The 15,352-nt window shown below is 45.0% G+C and overlaps 1 protein-coding gene across 1 annotated transcript in view; it reads right to left on the reverse strand.

The window, feature by feature from the left end:
- Window positions 1–1,138: 1,138 nt before the first annotated feature.
- sh3gl2a (SH3 domain containing GRB2 like 2a, endophilin A1) overlaps window positions 1,139–15,352 on the reverse strand; it is a gene marked incomplete at both ends in the record, with an annotated part of 39,529 nt that continues 25,315 nt past the window's right edge. The window contains 8 exons of the mRNA XM_079998819.1: window positions 1,139–1,335; window positions 3,455–3,576; window positions 3,712–3,818; window positions 5,422–5,580; window positions 8,949–9,082; window positions 9,625–9,768; window positions 11,007–11,079; window positions 11,500–11,568. Coding sequence (XP_079854945.1) covers window positions 1,139–1,335; window positions 3,455–3,576; window positions 3,712–3,818; window positions 5,422–5,580; window positions 8,949–9,082; window positions 9,625–9,768; window positions 11,007–11,079; window positions 11,500–11,568 — 1,005 coding nt within the window. The remainder of the gene's footprint in view (window positions 1,336–3,454; window positions 3,577–3,711; window positions 3,819–5,421; window positions 5,581–8,948; window positions 9,083–9,624; window positions 9,769–11,006; window positions 11,080–11,499; window positions 11,569–15,352) is intronic.

Consider the following 15,352-nt stretch of genomic DNA (forward strand, 5'->3'; position numbering starts at 1 on the left):
CCCCCCCCCCCATCAGCAAAACACTTCCCATAAGTCAGCGCACAATACATCGACCATTTTCACAAATATTTCCAAGTTTTTGTTTTTCACGAAACATTGGAGAATTCAAACGTAGTTCATATCGAGGACACACATGTTGTTTTCTCACGCCACTTCAAACAGTTTTGAACTTAACAGTTTTATTTTTCGCGCTTAATTTGCCAATTACTTGTTAGGTCACTGATTGAAATACAATAATAGAGAAACGTGACATAATTAGGAACGCATTTTTGCCTCGTAATAAATAATAACCCCCCCCCCCCCCCCCAAAAAAAAAACCGATAGTTTGCAACTTTACACTGTGAAAGCCACCGACATCCGACTTGAAACTCTTGTAGTAAAACGTAGGACAGATTCACAGAACTTTGGTATTCAAATCACATCCACTCACACATATTTATATCAGGTCTTTCCAAAAAGGAGATTATAGCATTCAGTCTTCGTTGTTATTGTTATTATCGTCATTCATGTGAATTTCTCTGCAATCTCTTCGTCAAATTAAACGAAAGCGACTCTCCGGCGCTTCAAATGGAAACACAAGCGTACTGTTAAAGTGAGGAAGGGGGGGCAGCGACAGGTCGGCTCAGAGTTTATGATTCTAACATAAAACATTAACGTTTTGGGAGACATGCTTCGGGACGTGAGGAACACAAAGCACGTGGGAGGAGAAGAGAGGCGCTCGCAAGCTAGAGACTTGTATATAACATACAGCGAATCAGCCTTAAACGACTTGACCCGCCGTCGTAAGGTCCAGACAAACTCGGGACGGATTCAGAGAAAATAAAAACGCGGAGGTAACCCCACCGGGTGGAGAGCAACAACCCTTTCGCCTCTTTTATGTTACATTTTTTAAACTTTATTGAAATCACTCATTTTGTGTTTGTTTTCACACTCAATACTCATCGTAACTTTACGCCAAAGCCGTCTCCACTTTCCCCCTTTCGTTTGAATGAGGAACGGCGGTTAAGTAAAGAGGAGAATTAGGGGGGAAAAACAAACTGGGAATGCGGGTGGGGTGTGGGGGATTGCTTTTTTTTTTTTTTTTTTGCCATCGGAAACACGGCCTGATGTCATGCTGGGCGAGCGGCGGGCGGGGCTCCTAGTGGGGCAGCGCCACCAGGATATCCACGTAGTTGACCGGGAAGAAGCCCGAGTTGCCGTGCAGCATGCCCTCGTACCAGTTGTCGTCGATCTTGTTGGTCAGGGTGATGATGTCGCCCTCCTTGAAGCCTAGCTCGCCCTCGTTCTCTGGGTCAAAGTCGTAGAGCGCGCGACAGCAGGGCTGGTCCATGGGGGCTGGAAGAGAGGGACGAGCAGAGAACGAGGGTCAGCGGAGAGAGCGGGGGGGGGGGGGGCCGTACGCATTTTTGGATACATGGCTGAGAGAGGCATTGTAAAATAGAGAGATAAAATCTTATCTCTGGGTGTGAAAGGCTCACCTGGTGACCTGGCTGAAAGGGGTGAAGGAGGGGGAGGAAGACAACGGAGAGGAGAGAGAGAGAGAGAGAGACAAAAAGGAACACAGAAAGGAGGGAGGGAGAGGAGGGGAGAGAAAATGGAAATGGGAGAAACGACATTAAGCGTTGAGTCATCAGCGAATGTAAAAATGTTTCTTACAGAAAACCCTCAAAGAGCAACCAAGGGCAGGAGGCGGAAGAAGGAGGAACAGGAGTTAGGGTTAGGCAATCTGCCTTGAAACGGAAAAAGGCAGACCAAAATCAACAAGGAAGAAATTGATCAATAAATAGAAACCAATCAACTCAGACTTCAAAAGGGATGGAGGCCGTTTATCAATATCTGTACTTGTACAAGGTCTGTATTTCCCCTCTCATGAACTCGTTTCACGTCTAGGTTCTGTTGCAAATTCAATTTGAACAAAGCCCAAAATGCTTAAAAGGCTCAGAGACGCCAGGAAAGCCGCCTAACGAACGTCAAACTGCCCAAAATGGATGAAGATGCTTTGGCTGGTGACCAGAATGTTCTTGCCGAGAAGAAGGAACGTCCTGTACTTTCCAAGAATACCGGGTTTCTTTAGGACTTGGCACTGACAAATGGCCTGAAAAGAATAGAACGCGAGCAGAAAAAAAAAAAAAAAAAAAAAGAGAGAAATGATATGATTCTTCTGAATGTCACTCTTGGCTCACCTGGGGATCTGGCTGCAAAGTGGACAGAACAAGAACAGGAACAAAGGAAAGGGGACATAAGAGCAGAGGTTGTTTTTTTTATGTTTCAGTGCAGTAGTTTGAGAAATGGATAAATAAATAAATACCCGAACGGATGGACGGATGGACGGATGGATGGATGAGGGGGAGGTAGATAAATAGACCGGGTGGGTGAAAAAGATGCAGCGATGCAGAGGTCACTCATCAAGGAAATGATTAGATTCCAGTCGAAGAACAGATGGAGGAATGGAGAGAAGTGGACGGGGGAGATGGAGACGCAGACGGAAGACGGATCAAACGACTGTCAAGAGAGAGAAGCCGAGAGAAACTCTTGACATTCGTCCATGTGGCATGGACAGCGCTTGTTTTTTTTTTTTTTTTTTTCCCCCCCTCTCTTAATTTAAAAGTCAAACAAAGTTGCGGCTTTTACAAAGTACCATCTGGGACGGCGATGGCACTGAGAGGGAGATGGAAAATCGGGTCGATGGAGAGAGAGAGAGAGAGACTAAACGGATGGAGGAGTGAGCGAAGAGATTGTTGCATCTCTCCAGGATTCACTATGGGCTCACCTGGGGACCTTGCTGAAAAGGTAGAAGAGGAAGAAATAGCGGGGGGGGAGAAAAACAAACAAAAAAAAAAAAAAAAACGAGGGAAAAAATATGAAATCAGTCGAGGTTTTTTTGGGGGTCACTTGGAATGGACTGATGAGAAGCGTGAAAGTGAAAACACCGGGCGGCGAGCACAAGGACAGAGAGACATAGAGACCGGAAAAGGATAAGTTTGACCCTGGCTCACCTGGAGACCTCGCTCCTGTAAGAAGAAGAACGGAAATAAAAAGGGGAAGAGAGAAGAGCGCTTGTTTGTATCTTTTCTTTACCCCCCCCCCCCGAGACCCTTTCTTGCACTTCACAGCGAGGTTAACCATTAAAAAACGGTGGATTAAAAAAGCCGTCAAAAGAAAAAGGACTATACAGTATACAGTACGTATATGCGGAGACGGAGCTGGACGGAGAGCTAGGTATTCATTCGGTCTGAATAATACAAGAAACCAAAAAACAACATGGTACTTTGAGGGGTACCGTGGCTTGTCGTGCTGGCAGTACCCTGTAGGCCAGCTGTCCACCAAAGTTGGACCTTTATTTTCGAAGAGAGACTTCAAAGAAGGCCCCGTGAAGCTCAACCTAAGTAGCGTTTAAGAACCAGAGAGAGTTTGTGGACGAGACCGACTGCAACCATCTCGACGTGCTCCTCACCTGGTGACCTAGCGGCTCCGCTGTGAATGCCTCCATTGTGGTTCTCACTGATGGAAAAGTCCAGGGAGGTACGGGGTTTGGGAACAAACTCTTTCCTGGGCTTGTTGGAGGAATCCCTTATCCTGCGAACACGGAATGCACAGTGATATTCAATGGTCAACGCACGGCCAACCCCAATGAAAAGCTGTTGCTCTACTGAAGGTGGGAACGTTTCGAAGCCGTTCTCCGTCTTGGCGAGCGTCCTTTTTTGTACTGACCTGTCCTCGATCTTGCTGGAGAGCTGCGTGAGGATCTCGGTGGCTCTGCTGTGGTACTCCACCTGGGCCTGGACCAGTGCGGCCAGTTGGCTCACCTGTTCGATCTGCTGGAGTATACACAAGGCGCAGGGCGGAATTTCACGTACGGTCGGCATAGCGTCTGCCAGGCTGACCGCTGGCTGGCGACTGCTTTGCGGGATATAGGCTTAATTGACTCATCCCTGCTTACTAAGAAGGGGATAATGTGCTGCCAGCCGGTTATTATCGCAATATAACCCTTGACAGGGTGATCGGGTCTTAGGTCGTACTGTAGAGCTTGATCACTCTAAAGAGGGATATTTTTCCATAATGACAAACTGGCTGCACATTATCTCGCTTATTAAATGGCTACTTACTAAATACAATAATTTATTGACTAGTATGCCTAGTGCTGCGGCATGCTGGACGACTGCAAAGCTTCTTAGATTCCGCTAAAGAAAAAACAACGTAGCTAGCACTGCAAGAATGAAGCAAACTATTCACTCGACACAACACTTACCTATTTACTGTTACTAATGGGAAATTGGATCTTGTGAGAGAAAACTGCCCTTGATAAATTCTTTGAATTATGTTTTTCATGTTTTATTTAGGACAATAGCCTTTTGTATGTTATGTAGCTTTTAAAACACATTGCCCCTGGGTTTTAACGAGTCGCTCAGAGTTTATATGAAGAGTCTTTCTAAACAATGTCTACCGGATCACATTCCATCCTTGCTCAACCTTGTGTGGAGATAAGGATAACCCCAGAAAGAGCATTGTGTGTTTGTTTTCTGGCACAGTAAGATTGTATCTGTGAGCGGATTTTGACTGTTAAATCACTGTATGAGGGTAACACCCGGGAATATGATGGAAGGGCACAGTCTCGAATGACACCTGACCAATGGCACACAACCTCTCATCGATATAAAGCCCTCTTCGTCAGAAGCGGAAGTAGACTGATCAGAACACTGCTTTGAAGCATGACTGTATCTTCCTCTTCATTCTGCAGAATAAATATCTCTAATACTCTCAGTTTTGTTTTCCTGCAGCGGGCAGATTAACCTCACCGACCACGCAGGAGAATTTCTCCAACGATCTACATTCATCTCTTTAAGCCCACCATTGCAGTTTATATGTAGTGCCGGCTAGTGCTAGCCTTGGCATGTAGGCGGCGTGAAACGAGGGCCGTGAATAAAAGGCAGGGAGAAGTGGTTGCCCGCGACGTTCATTATTCAGAAATAACTGACCACTGATCGCCCCTATTGACCAACCAGAAGTATTCCACAGAGCCTTGTAATAAGTATCAATGATGCGATAGTGTGTATTCAATTAATGGTCGGTTGACAACCAAAACAAACATAAGTGCAGAATTAATGAATACCGCTGAGTGGGTTCAGCTCCTGCAGCACTACAGTAATAAGGAAACCCAAAGGTCAGCCAATGAGCCATGCTAATGGTAGCATGGTAAACCTCCATGAATCTGCCGTCCTGGCGGTGCACGGGGGTCACCACCTCCTTTTATTAGCGTGATTTCGAGCAAGGCAACAGAAAGGGTATTGTTTTTGAAACGGCAACAGTTGGAAAGTGGGAAATGGAGGAATACATAGACATGGTTATTGGACGGAAAAAGACACGGAACTAGAACGACAGGTGCGATGAAGGACCCCGGCCGCGGCAACACAGAGCCCTTACATCGCTCTCCAACAGGTTGAACATGCTCTGCTCTGCGATCTCCTTGGAGTCGTCAAACTTCTCCAGCGCCTGCTTGATCTCGTCCTCCGTCACCTTGCCCTGGCGCTTCTTCTTGTAGTCGAAGTCCAGGCGACGACCTTCCATCTTTTTCAGGTGGTGCTGCACAGAGTAAGTAAGAACAAAAGCTTCTGAATGAGCAACCAAACCGACACTTACTTACTTAGAACGTATTGATCATAGCCACAAATCCATCTACACTCCAAAGCTGCTTTCACACATGCGCTGAAACCCTGAAATTACCTGCACATTATGTGAACGCAAATGTCTGAATCATTTGGACCGGACATTAAACAGACTTTACCCAGCATGCACAGTACAGTCAATGAAGTACAAAGTCTGTGTAATGACCGATTGAGTGGTATGTGTGAACAGAGCAGGTAATTTTCGGGAACATTCGCAGCGAGTGAGTGGGCGTGTCGTGTGTTGATGACGTCTCTATTATACGCCAGTTATTTACCTTCGTGCGGATCTTCGTGCACGGAGCACAGCGCTTCGTACTCCTTCATGCTTTCTTTATCAATCCTTTCCACTCTTTGGTTTATATTGCGGATACGTCAAAATACATGACGTATACAATACAAAATACATAAAAAAAAAAGCCCAACTACTGATAAGTCCGTAGCCTCGTCCGCCATCTTGGATGTGTTAAATCTCTGCCGCGTCATTTCGTCACTTCCTGCCTCAATGTCAAACATGGGAAGGTAAGATGTCATGTCATGTGCATGTCGACAAGCACATCAACACCATCAGACGTGGGGGTGATCCGTGCTCCCGTGCTAGGGAGGAGTCATGATGTCATGTATGTACACTCTTGTGCCTTGCAGACCCTCTACTATTGTCTCCATCCCTCTGTGGAAGATCTCAGTGGCTGAAATAATGCAGAATGGGAGCCTGAGAAAACAGTATCTCCAAAAGGGTGCATTAAAGGTGCAACACTTGCAGCTTTTAGCATCGAGCTTCAGCTGCCAAAACCCCTTTGAGGCGTTGAGTTTACTGAAATCTTTGCGCCAGCCACTCTGCACTGGTGATCTCCTCCCTCATTGGGATCGGATAATGTTCTCTTTTTATGTTCTCATTCTGATCTTTGCGTTCTCATTTGGAAGAACAGGAGTTAGGGTGAGACAATCATCTCATTTGCTTTCTTAACACAGGTGATGGTGTGGCACGGTGGCACAGTGCATTGCACTGCTGCCTCACAGCAAGAAGGTCCTGCCCTAGGAGTTCGATTCCTGCCTGGGGCGCTGTTGGCACCGTGCTCCGGCGGGTTATCTCCCAAATAGGAGCCTTTCTGTGTGGAGTTTGCATGTTCTCCCCATGCTGCTTAGGGGGTTTCCTCCACCTAACGTCAGTAAGGACCCCCACCAATACATGCACACATCATCATCTGACCAGCGATGGACTCTCGTTATCAGGTCCCCGGGCACGTCGACGAATGCTGCCCACTGCTCCTGGCTGTGCCCCCGGAGGAAGGACAAGCCAGGATGGGTCAAATGCAGAGGCCTCATTTCACCGGCCACCATCCAAAGCATGTGCATGTGTTGTAGTGTGGTGTGTTGCGTGATGATTAAAGATTCTTCTTCTTCTTCTTCTAACCCAGTCTGTTGGCTGTTCAACCCGTTTAATGACCCGAAAACTGTGTCATCCTGTCCAGCTCCTTCTTCAGGCTGGCATCAAATGGGGTTGGTTCTGTCGTTGGGGTGTGCACCACAGGCTTGGCGTCACTTTTCAGTTGGATTTTGCAGGTGAACGGTAGCGTTCCATATCCTTAAAAGGTATTTGGAAAACGATGTACAATGCCACTCTCCCCCTTTGCAATGTGTGTCCCGTGCTACATTTTCACTGTAGATCTGATAAATCCTTTTAACCAATCCCAGGTCCTCACAAGCGTTGTCTCCTTGGAGTGATTGTCCATTAGGAGCCACACAAAACAGTGCATTGTGAAACCAGAAACAAATTGAATTTCCTTTTACGGTCACTTTAGTCTGCATGCTCCTTTTTATTTTCTGTGGGCAGTTTATTCTCTAAGTGAAACCGTGTTTCTTATCATTTTAAGTTTCTCTTTGAGTGCTTTGACATCGTTTATATGTATTAAATTGGCCTTTGCCCCTGTGTCAAGCTGTAATGGAACCAGTGTCCTATTGATCACAAGTGGTGCAATCCATTTGTCCTTATTCTCTGTACTCACAGTCTGACCAGTGTCTGCAATCTCTGTGGACTGCACATTTCCTTTTTCCTCCCCGGATACCATACTGGTGAAGAATGAATTACCGGGGCCATCACTGAGATCATCGCTGTCACCTATGTCATAAACTATGCTTACCCTGTATCCTGTCTTTTTATCTTTAGGAAAACACATTTTCGCATCATGGTGTCGTCCGTTGCATTTTGACCATGTCTTTCGGTAAGCAGGGCACTGTCGTGGTTTATGCTCGCCACTGCACCGTTTGCAACGGAACCGTCATTGTCCTTGTATTTCAATCTGGCAGAGTGCTTTCCTCTTACCCAAATGGCATCCGCTGCCTGGCAACGTGACCGGCTGCCCCGTGTGCGTTTTCGGCAAATGTCCTTACAGGCTGCCTCACGATCCCAGTAGCCTGGCATGTATTTACTGCTGTTACCAATGTGCGTTCCATTTCCCTCAATAGCTTTACTCTAATCCTTTTGTCATTAGTTCCAAAGACTATTTGGTCACAACTCATAGAAAAGTTTATTGAAATTGCACGATTTCGCTTTTAGCTTGAGGTCTGTGAGCAACTATCAAATACTACCCCCCTTGATGGGGTTACACCGGCGAAATATATATCTATCTTTCATAGGTTTCTTTTTTTCTTCGACAGGCAGCGCTCGTCGAATTTCTTTCAGACCTCTTCAAGTTTATTTTTGTCCTCTTCCTGAGCGAACGCTAAAGTGTTGAAGACTTCTAGTGCTTCGGTGCCGGCAATGGTGAGCAGCCTGGCTGTCATCCTTCCATCTGCTCATCTTTCCACTCCGACAGCTGCAGTATAAAGCTGAAAGCGCTGCCTGAAAGTCCTCCGGTGAGCATCCACCTTCAACGGACTCGGTGGTTTTGATAGCGCCCATTGAATTTTTTTTTACCGTGCCACTTTTGGCGCTTGACAAAGAATACCTGTCTCCTGGTACCATGTAGTATTCCTTATTTTAGAATAAACAAGACGTGTTGAAGTTTGTAATTTCTTAATAGCGGCGCCAGCTCTTTATTCCCGCGCTCTCCAAAACCCGTACCCACCCACTTCTTACTTCGGACCCGGATGTGCTCTCACTCTCAAGAACTGCAGCGACACCCATCGGTCGATGATATCTGTCACCGAGCTATAGACACGTCATTACAGATACAAAGGTGTTTTGTGGCTGATATAGCGCGTCGCTGACTCGACTTTTCCCCTCTGGGCGGTAAAAATTGACGAATCTCTGAGGCGGAGCGATGTAATTACAGCGTTCTCTCCTACCTGGATCTCCTTGAGATCCTTGTCATGAAGGTTCTGCAGCGGGTCGATAAAGTTCTGCTTCACCTCCATGTCGAGGGCGTCCTTGACCTCGCCCAGCTCACGCATGGCCTCCCCAGCGTCGATTAGAGCCAGGCCTTGAGAAACACACACACACACACACACACGCATACGCACACGCACACGCACATGCACACACACGCACGCACACGCACACACACAAACACACACACACACACACACACACACACACACACACACACACAAAACATAAAGTGTACTGCCCTATTTATTTCTTTTATGTATTCATCCTAAATATGCCAAGCAATAAAGGCCTTTTATGAAGCAGTCCTAGGGATAGTGTTCGGAGTTGTGTGGTGAGGGAAATGTTCATTCTTCATTTATTCATGTGAAGTTTTCAATATATGTGAAAGCAGAACTTAGATGCATATTAATGTGAAGACTTCCAGCATTGCCTCCGACAAATGAACAGGAAGTTTCACACATCTTTGACCAGTCCTCAGAAACTATTAGAAGCACAATAACAACAGATGGCGGTCTAAATGATCAGTTTGGAGACCACTTTCAAAACTAAAAAGAACACATTCAAAGCTCAATTTCGGTTTTTTAGTACCTCATATTACTCCTAGTATCATTAAGTCCAAATTGTGTGTCGTACCGAAGTTAGACTCCTCTCCGAGCTCACGGCCGAACTTCTGCATGGACTCTCCCAGGATGGTCTCGGCCTGGGTGTAGCCCGGTCCTTTCTCCTGGCCCCGCATCCGGGACATGGAGTTGATCATGCTCATCTTGGCTCTGGAGGCTGGAGAGGAGAGCCCAGTCAACCAAATCACACCAAGTGCACTACCTACCATGTGTAATGTACTTGTGTATTTACTTGTGTAAAAGTTAGACCAGTAAGGTTTGTGCCGGCGTGTACTGAAATGGAAAATAACTGGTACCATACACCAATGTTAGGGGTAACGCATTACTTTAACGCTACAGTAATAAATTACTTTTGCGCAGTAACACAGTAATATAATGAGTTACTTATACAATGTGGGTAATCATCAGTCAATCATCAGTCAATCAATCATTGCAGTTACCATTGTCAAGTAACGTATGTTACTAAGGGTGGGCCGATTGATCGGATGAAAGGATTGTCTGTTACAGACATTGTGTTTCGTCCGATTAGGATTGTCGCCCGATCATTTAGAGTTTACATCCGGAATCGGGGAAATCACAGTCCCATTGGGTATATCTGCCGCACGTCTAGATATCAAGTGAGCGTGATCAGATCACAGGACAGCTGCACTGGCGGTTCGTCACCCTAAGCCGTTTCACAATTCGGTGGCAGAACTGCTTTACGGCAATATTTTACCTTATCTGCACATGGGAGCGAGTGTAAACAAACATGGATGGAGGAACGTGGCGCTTCGGGAAATGACTCATGGATGGATCATGGATTATTACAACATTTGTCCGTCTGCTGCTGAGCAGAACCCAAGCAGCTTTCTGAATTTTGTTTGCCGATCACATTTTAGTACATGTAGAAGACACAGGTAGCGTCAGTAAAACTTAATTTGCCTTTTACTACCAGCGTTTGCCTCTGGCAAAAATAACATCCATTTTTATCATTATTATCTTGGTGAGTAACTTGAAAGAAATGTAATAAGTAACTTATTACCTTACACAGAAAGTAATATTGTAAAGTACTTTCAAATTAAAGTAACAAGAAATATGTAATAAATGACATTATAAAAGTAATTTGCTCAACACTGCTATACACACATACTGTACACGATGCTGCTTGACTTGCTATTGAGAACATAAAAAAAAAAAATAGATATTGCTTCATATATTATAATTAAATAGGTGTTCTGAAAACCAGGTCAAATGTCTTGGATTACACACCCTAAAGCAAAGCAAGCAGGCTCAGGACTAAACATCTCATCAATCCACATCCTCAGTCATCGATTGACTCAGGTTGTCGTTTTGTTCGGCTGCATTTCTGTGAAAACATGACTGTTTGGTATATTACGCAAATAACCACCGTCCTACCTGGGTTGGGCTGCAGATACTCGGTTGTCTTTGTCATGATGTCCATCACTGCCCTGGTGGTGGTGTCCACCTTCTACAAAGCCCAGAGCAGAAAGGAGACAACGTCAAAGGAACTGGGGATGGAAGGGGGGCGGTGAGGCACATCATGGACAAATAAATCAAATGATGGATCTATGAATCCGTCATTGTGAACGAGGCATCTGGGTAAAAACGTTGTGGGCGACGCGGGGAAAGTGGCGACCCGGGGGGGAGAGCGTTTTTGTGCTTCTGCTCGAGTGTGATGATGAGCGCCAGGTCCCCCACAACGCCCCCGGACCGCTCGGCACCGCTCGACATTCCAACCTGTCCACATAGAGGCCACAAAGCGCTTCCTACGTAAGGCACACATGACATTACAGTACATTTACACGAGCACAGCTTTGTCGCAAAGGATCGGTTCCCTTCACGTAAGTCAGGATAGGGGTCAGAAAAAAAACAACAGAGAAGTTCTTGCCTTTTCCATCTCAGTGAAGTCCTCATCGAGCTTCGTTCCTTCTGCGCCGCCGACCTTTTCACTCACTCTCTGCAAAGGAAAGACAAAATGAACACGTTTTGGGCTCGGGTGAAATCATTAATCCCAAGAAGAAAATGGCGGCGACGGCAGAAAAGTGGAGGTGTAATGCGCAGCCGAGTAAGAACTTTTCGAATGGACGACCTTGAGAAGATTCGATCCGTCAAGGCGTCACACACAGGATCCATAAATAAGAGAAAATAAGAGGCGATTCATTGTCATCGATTCCACCTATTTGCAACCGCACGCCACGGCGTCCCAAGCCAAATGTCCTCCCGCTCCTCTACATCTGTCTCTTTGTCCATTTCTTCAAAGAGATGGAAAGACCTTGTTGTTGGACACGAGTCAAATAACAATTTCATTTCAGACAACAAAACGGAGGATAAAATCAACTGAGCGGCCGCTGAGACACGTGGGTTCCGGCGTTAAGGGTTCATCCTTTTAGGGCCTGTGTGGAAACGCAGGCAGTTCAGTTCTTCTCCTTAAATATTTCATCACACAGCGAACGTTCCAATCGGGACAGTGTCGCATGAAAAAGACTTGCTTATCAGCTTGATAGCGTGCGCGCGCGCACCCACGCACATTGTTTTCCTCCCACATCGGTGTACAAGCGCACATATTCCACCTATTCTTTGACGTTCCGACTGACTCAGTCTTTGCGTTCCTGAAACAAAAGCAAGCCTGTTACCACTTCCTGTTGTCCCTTCGCTGAAAGGGTCGGAAACACAGAGATTTATGGCTGGGGGAGAGAAAGAGAGAGAGAGAGAGAGAGAGTGAGAGACAGAGAGCGAGCACAGCAGAAGAATTAATCTAGTCTGAGCAGAAACCTGCTTTGAGCACAGTCTCTCCATGACAAAATACACACACACACACACACACACACACACACACACACACACACACACACACACACACACACACACACACACACACACACACACACACACACACAAGAGTAGGTGACTTTGGATGTTTTACTCAGACAAATAATGGCTCTAGGCTCCGCCCCCCCGCCAACATGTCAGCCTGCTGATACGCGGTACCCGCTCCAACAGCTCCACCAGCTTCCAGCCCCCAAGTCTGTGTGTGATGTAACCGGATGCTCCCAGAGAGGCGACAATCTGACACAACCAGGCCAGACGTTGTCCTCCAGGGATGTATCCATGGATGAAAAAAGGCTTTAAGAGAACGTCACAGTGCAGCACGCAACCAAACGCTAACCCCACCCCCCCCAAAAAAAGCTGCTCTGGCAAAGAGATTTTCTCTCTTTGCCAGAGCAATACAATACAAATAAGAGAAATGCTCCTCCTAAAATAGTTATTTGACAGAGGGAATGGAAAATGAGTTTACAGTACCATGGTGTAATAATTTAAAAAAAAAAGTATTATTAATAAAGCACCCTCTGACTGCTAACACACACACACACACACACACACACACACACACACACACACACACACACACACACACACACACACACACACACACACACTGTTCACGTAGCACCTAAACCACGTTCCTTGTCATCAGCTCCTCCTCAGCATCACATCTTCAGATTATTCTGTGAGCCAGTTGCCATGGCAACGGGCACATGCCTGGGTGCCGGCTCATCGGATCTTTCATCGTCTTTGGCTCCAGAAGTTTTCTGTGGTTTCTCACTGGGATCCTCCTTTGGGAGTTTTTACTGTCATTGCCCCCCACCCACCCCTGCATCTTTTCCATGATGGTGGAAGGATTACAATGTGAAGTAGTAAAGGTTTGTATTTTAGGATTGTGTTGCCATGGAAATACACTGATGTCCTCATGGAGATGAGTTGTGCCACACCAAGGGTTAGAACTAGTGTCTAAGTGAGGACCTATTTTTTTTTTTCTATTCTACTTAAATCTTTTAATATAATTTACATTTTCGAATTTTCTATATTGTTAGGTTTATTGCCAGGAAGTGTGTAAGATCATAACAATTGTAAATGTTTCATTTTGTTTAGGACTTATATTTTAGCGGTGACTCATTTACTTCATGTTTAAGGCTGATCTGCCACTACAAACACTTAGTGGTTTGGAAATGTGTGAATGCATGTTTTAGCAGGTGTGTGTGTGTGTGTGTGTGTGTGTGTGTGTGTGTGTGTGTGTGTGTGTGTGTGTGAATGAGTGAGTGAGTGAATGAGTCACTGCGTACAAGTGGAAACTCGGTGATAGGTGGTGCTTGAGGTGGCGGAGAGCAAATCTCCACATTAGAATCCAATAAGAGGATTTGGAGGGGGACGGCTTCCCCTCACAACCTGTTTGGGACCAGAGGGATTTAGCAAAACCCTGCGGCTGTAAAAAACATTCAACTATCTGGCTTTTGGGCCATTTTGTGACTAAAAATGTACATGTACGGTTTTATTCAAATTTCTAATACAGCAGAATGTATCTCTTGTTTGCATTAAAATAATGTATTTAATTTGAAATGGATGGTATATAAATGTCTAATTTTGCAATGCATTACATCTGATTCTTAAACAACTTGCAGGTATCTCAAATCTAAAATGAATTCACATGTTTTTGTCAAATTAATATTTTGACATTAGAATAATACAAATCCCGAGACAACAGAAGTTAATTTGAGATTAGTTCACGGTCATTCTTTAGCTTGGTGGCAGCAGAGCTATACTTCAGACTTCAGATTAGAACCTTTCTTCTTTATTATTTGTTCAATTTCTTCCTTTAGGGGAGAAATAAAAGAAATTGAGACTAAAATACAGAAAATTGTGGGGGTGCATTTTTGGCCATAAACTTCACAATCCAGTAATCAATTAGTCCTTAATCCAATAACACGCCCAGTGAGTTTATTAGCAGATAGTGATCTGGGCGCACGCACACACACACACACACACACACACACACACACACACACACACACACACACACACACACACACACACACACACACACACACACACACACACACACACACACACACACACACACACACCTCTAAGATCTTTTTCCAGCTGAGTACCTCCTTCACTGGCATTGGCAAAATAAAATAACAGAAATGATGTACTCTATGTGCGTCATACGTGTTTTTTTTTTTAAACCTTATATATAACATTTTTTAACACTTTTTTATTTTTTTCACAATAGCCCCTGCAGTACCCCTGCAGTACTCCTACGGGTATGAGTACCGTAATTGAGAAACACTGGACAAGTTGACTACTATAACCACTAGTCGGCGCAGTTTGGCAGAAGTCAACTAGTCATGGACAACATCATTTTTGTCAATGTCACCAGATTTACAATAATTATTGTATGAGCGAAATAATTTATTCAAATATGTACTCACATTTATATCTTAATTCAGCTTTTTAGTATTTAATCAGTCTCCTAATTAATTTAAAGGTGCAGTGTGTAGAATTTTGTGGCATCTAGCAATGACATTTCACTGCATATATGTATGAACGTATGTATATGTATGTGACAAATAAAGCTCTTGAATTCTGAATCATCTAGCAGTGAGGTTGCAGATCGCAACCCACTCCCCATGGCGGTGCAACATGAGACGTGGACGTAAAAGTGGTGAAGCCGTCTCCACAGCCAGTGTTTGGTTTGTCCGCTCTGGGCTATTGTAGAAACATGGCGGTACAACACGGTGTGTAAGTCTGTCATACTAAGCTAACGCTAATTAAAACATACTTGTGAATATTATATTCCATTTCTGCCAAGTATTACGTAAATTCTATAAACTGCACCTTTAATAAAATACAATTTTCATTGTTACCCAGAAGTGCTGTCTCTGCGTCTTTCTTACATAACA

This window comes from Zeus faber, assembly GCF_960531495.2.
Source record: "Zeus faber genome assembly, chromosome: 4".
NCBI classification, from domain to species: Eukaryota; Metazoa; Chordata; class Actinopteri; order Zeiformes; family Zeidae; genus Zeus; species Zeus faber.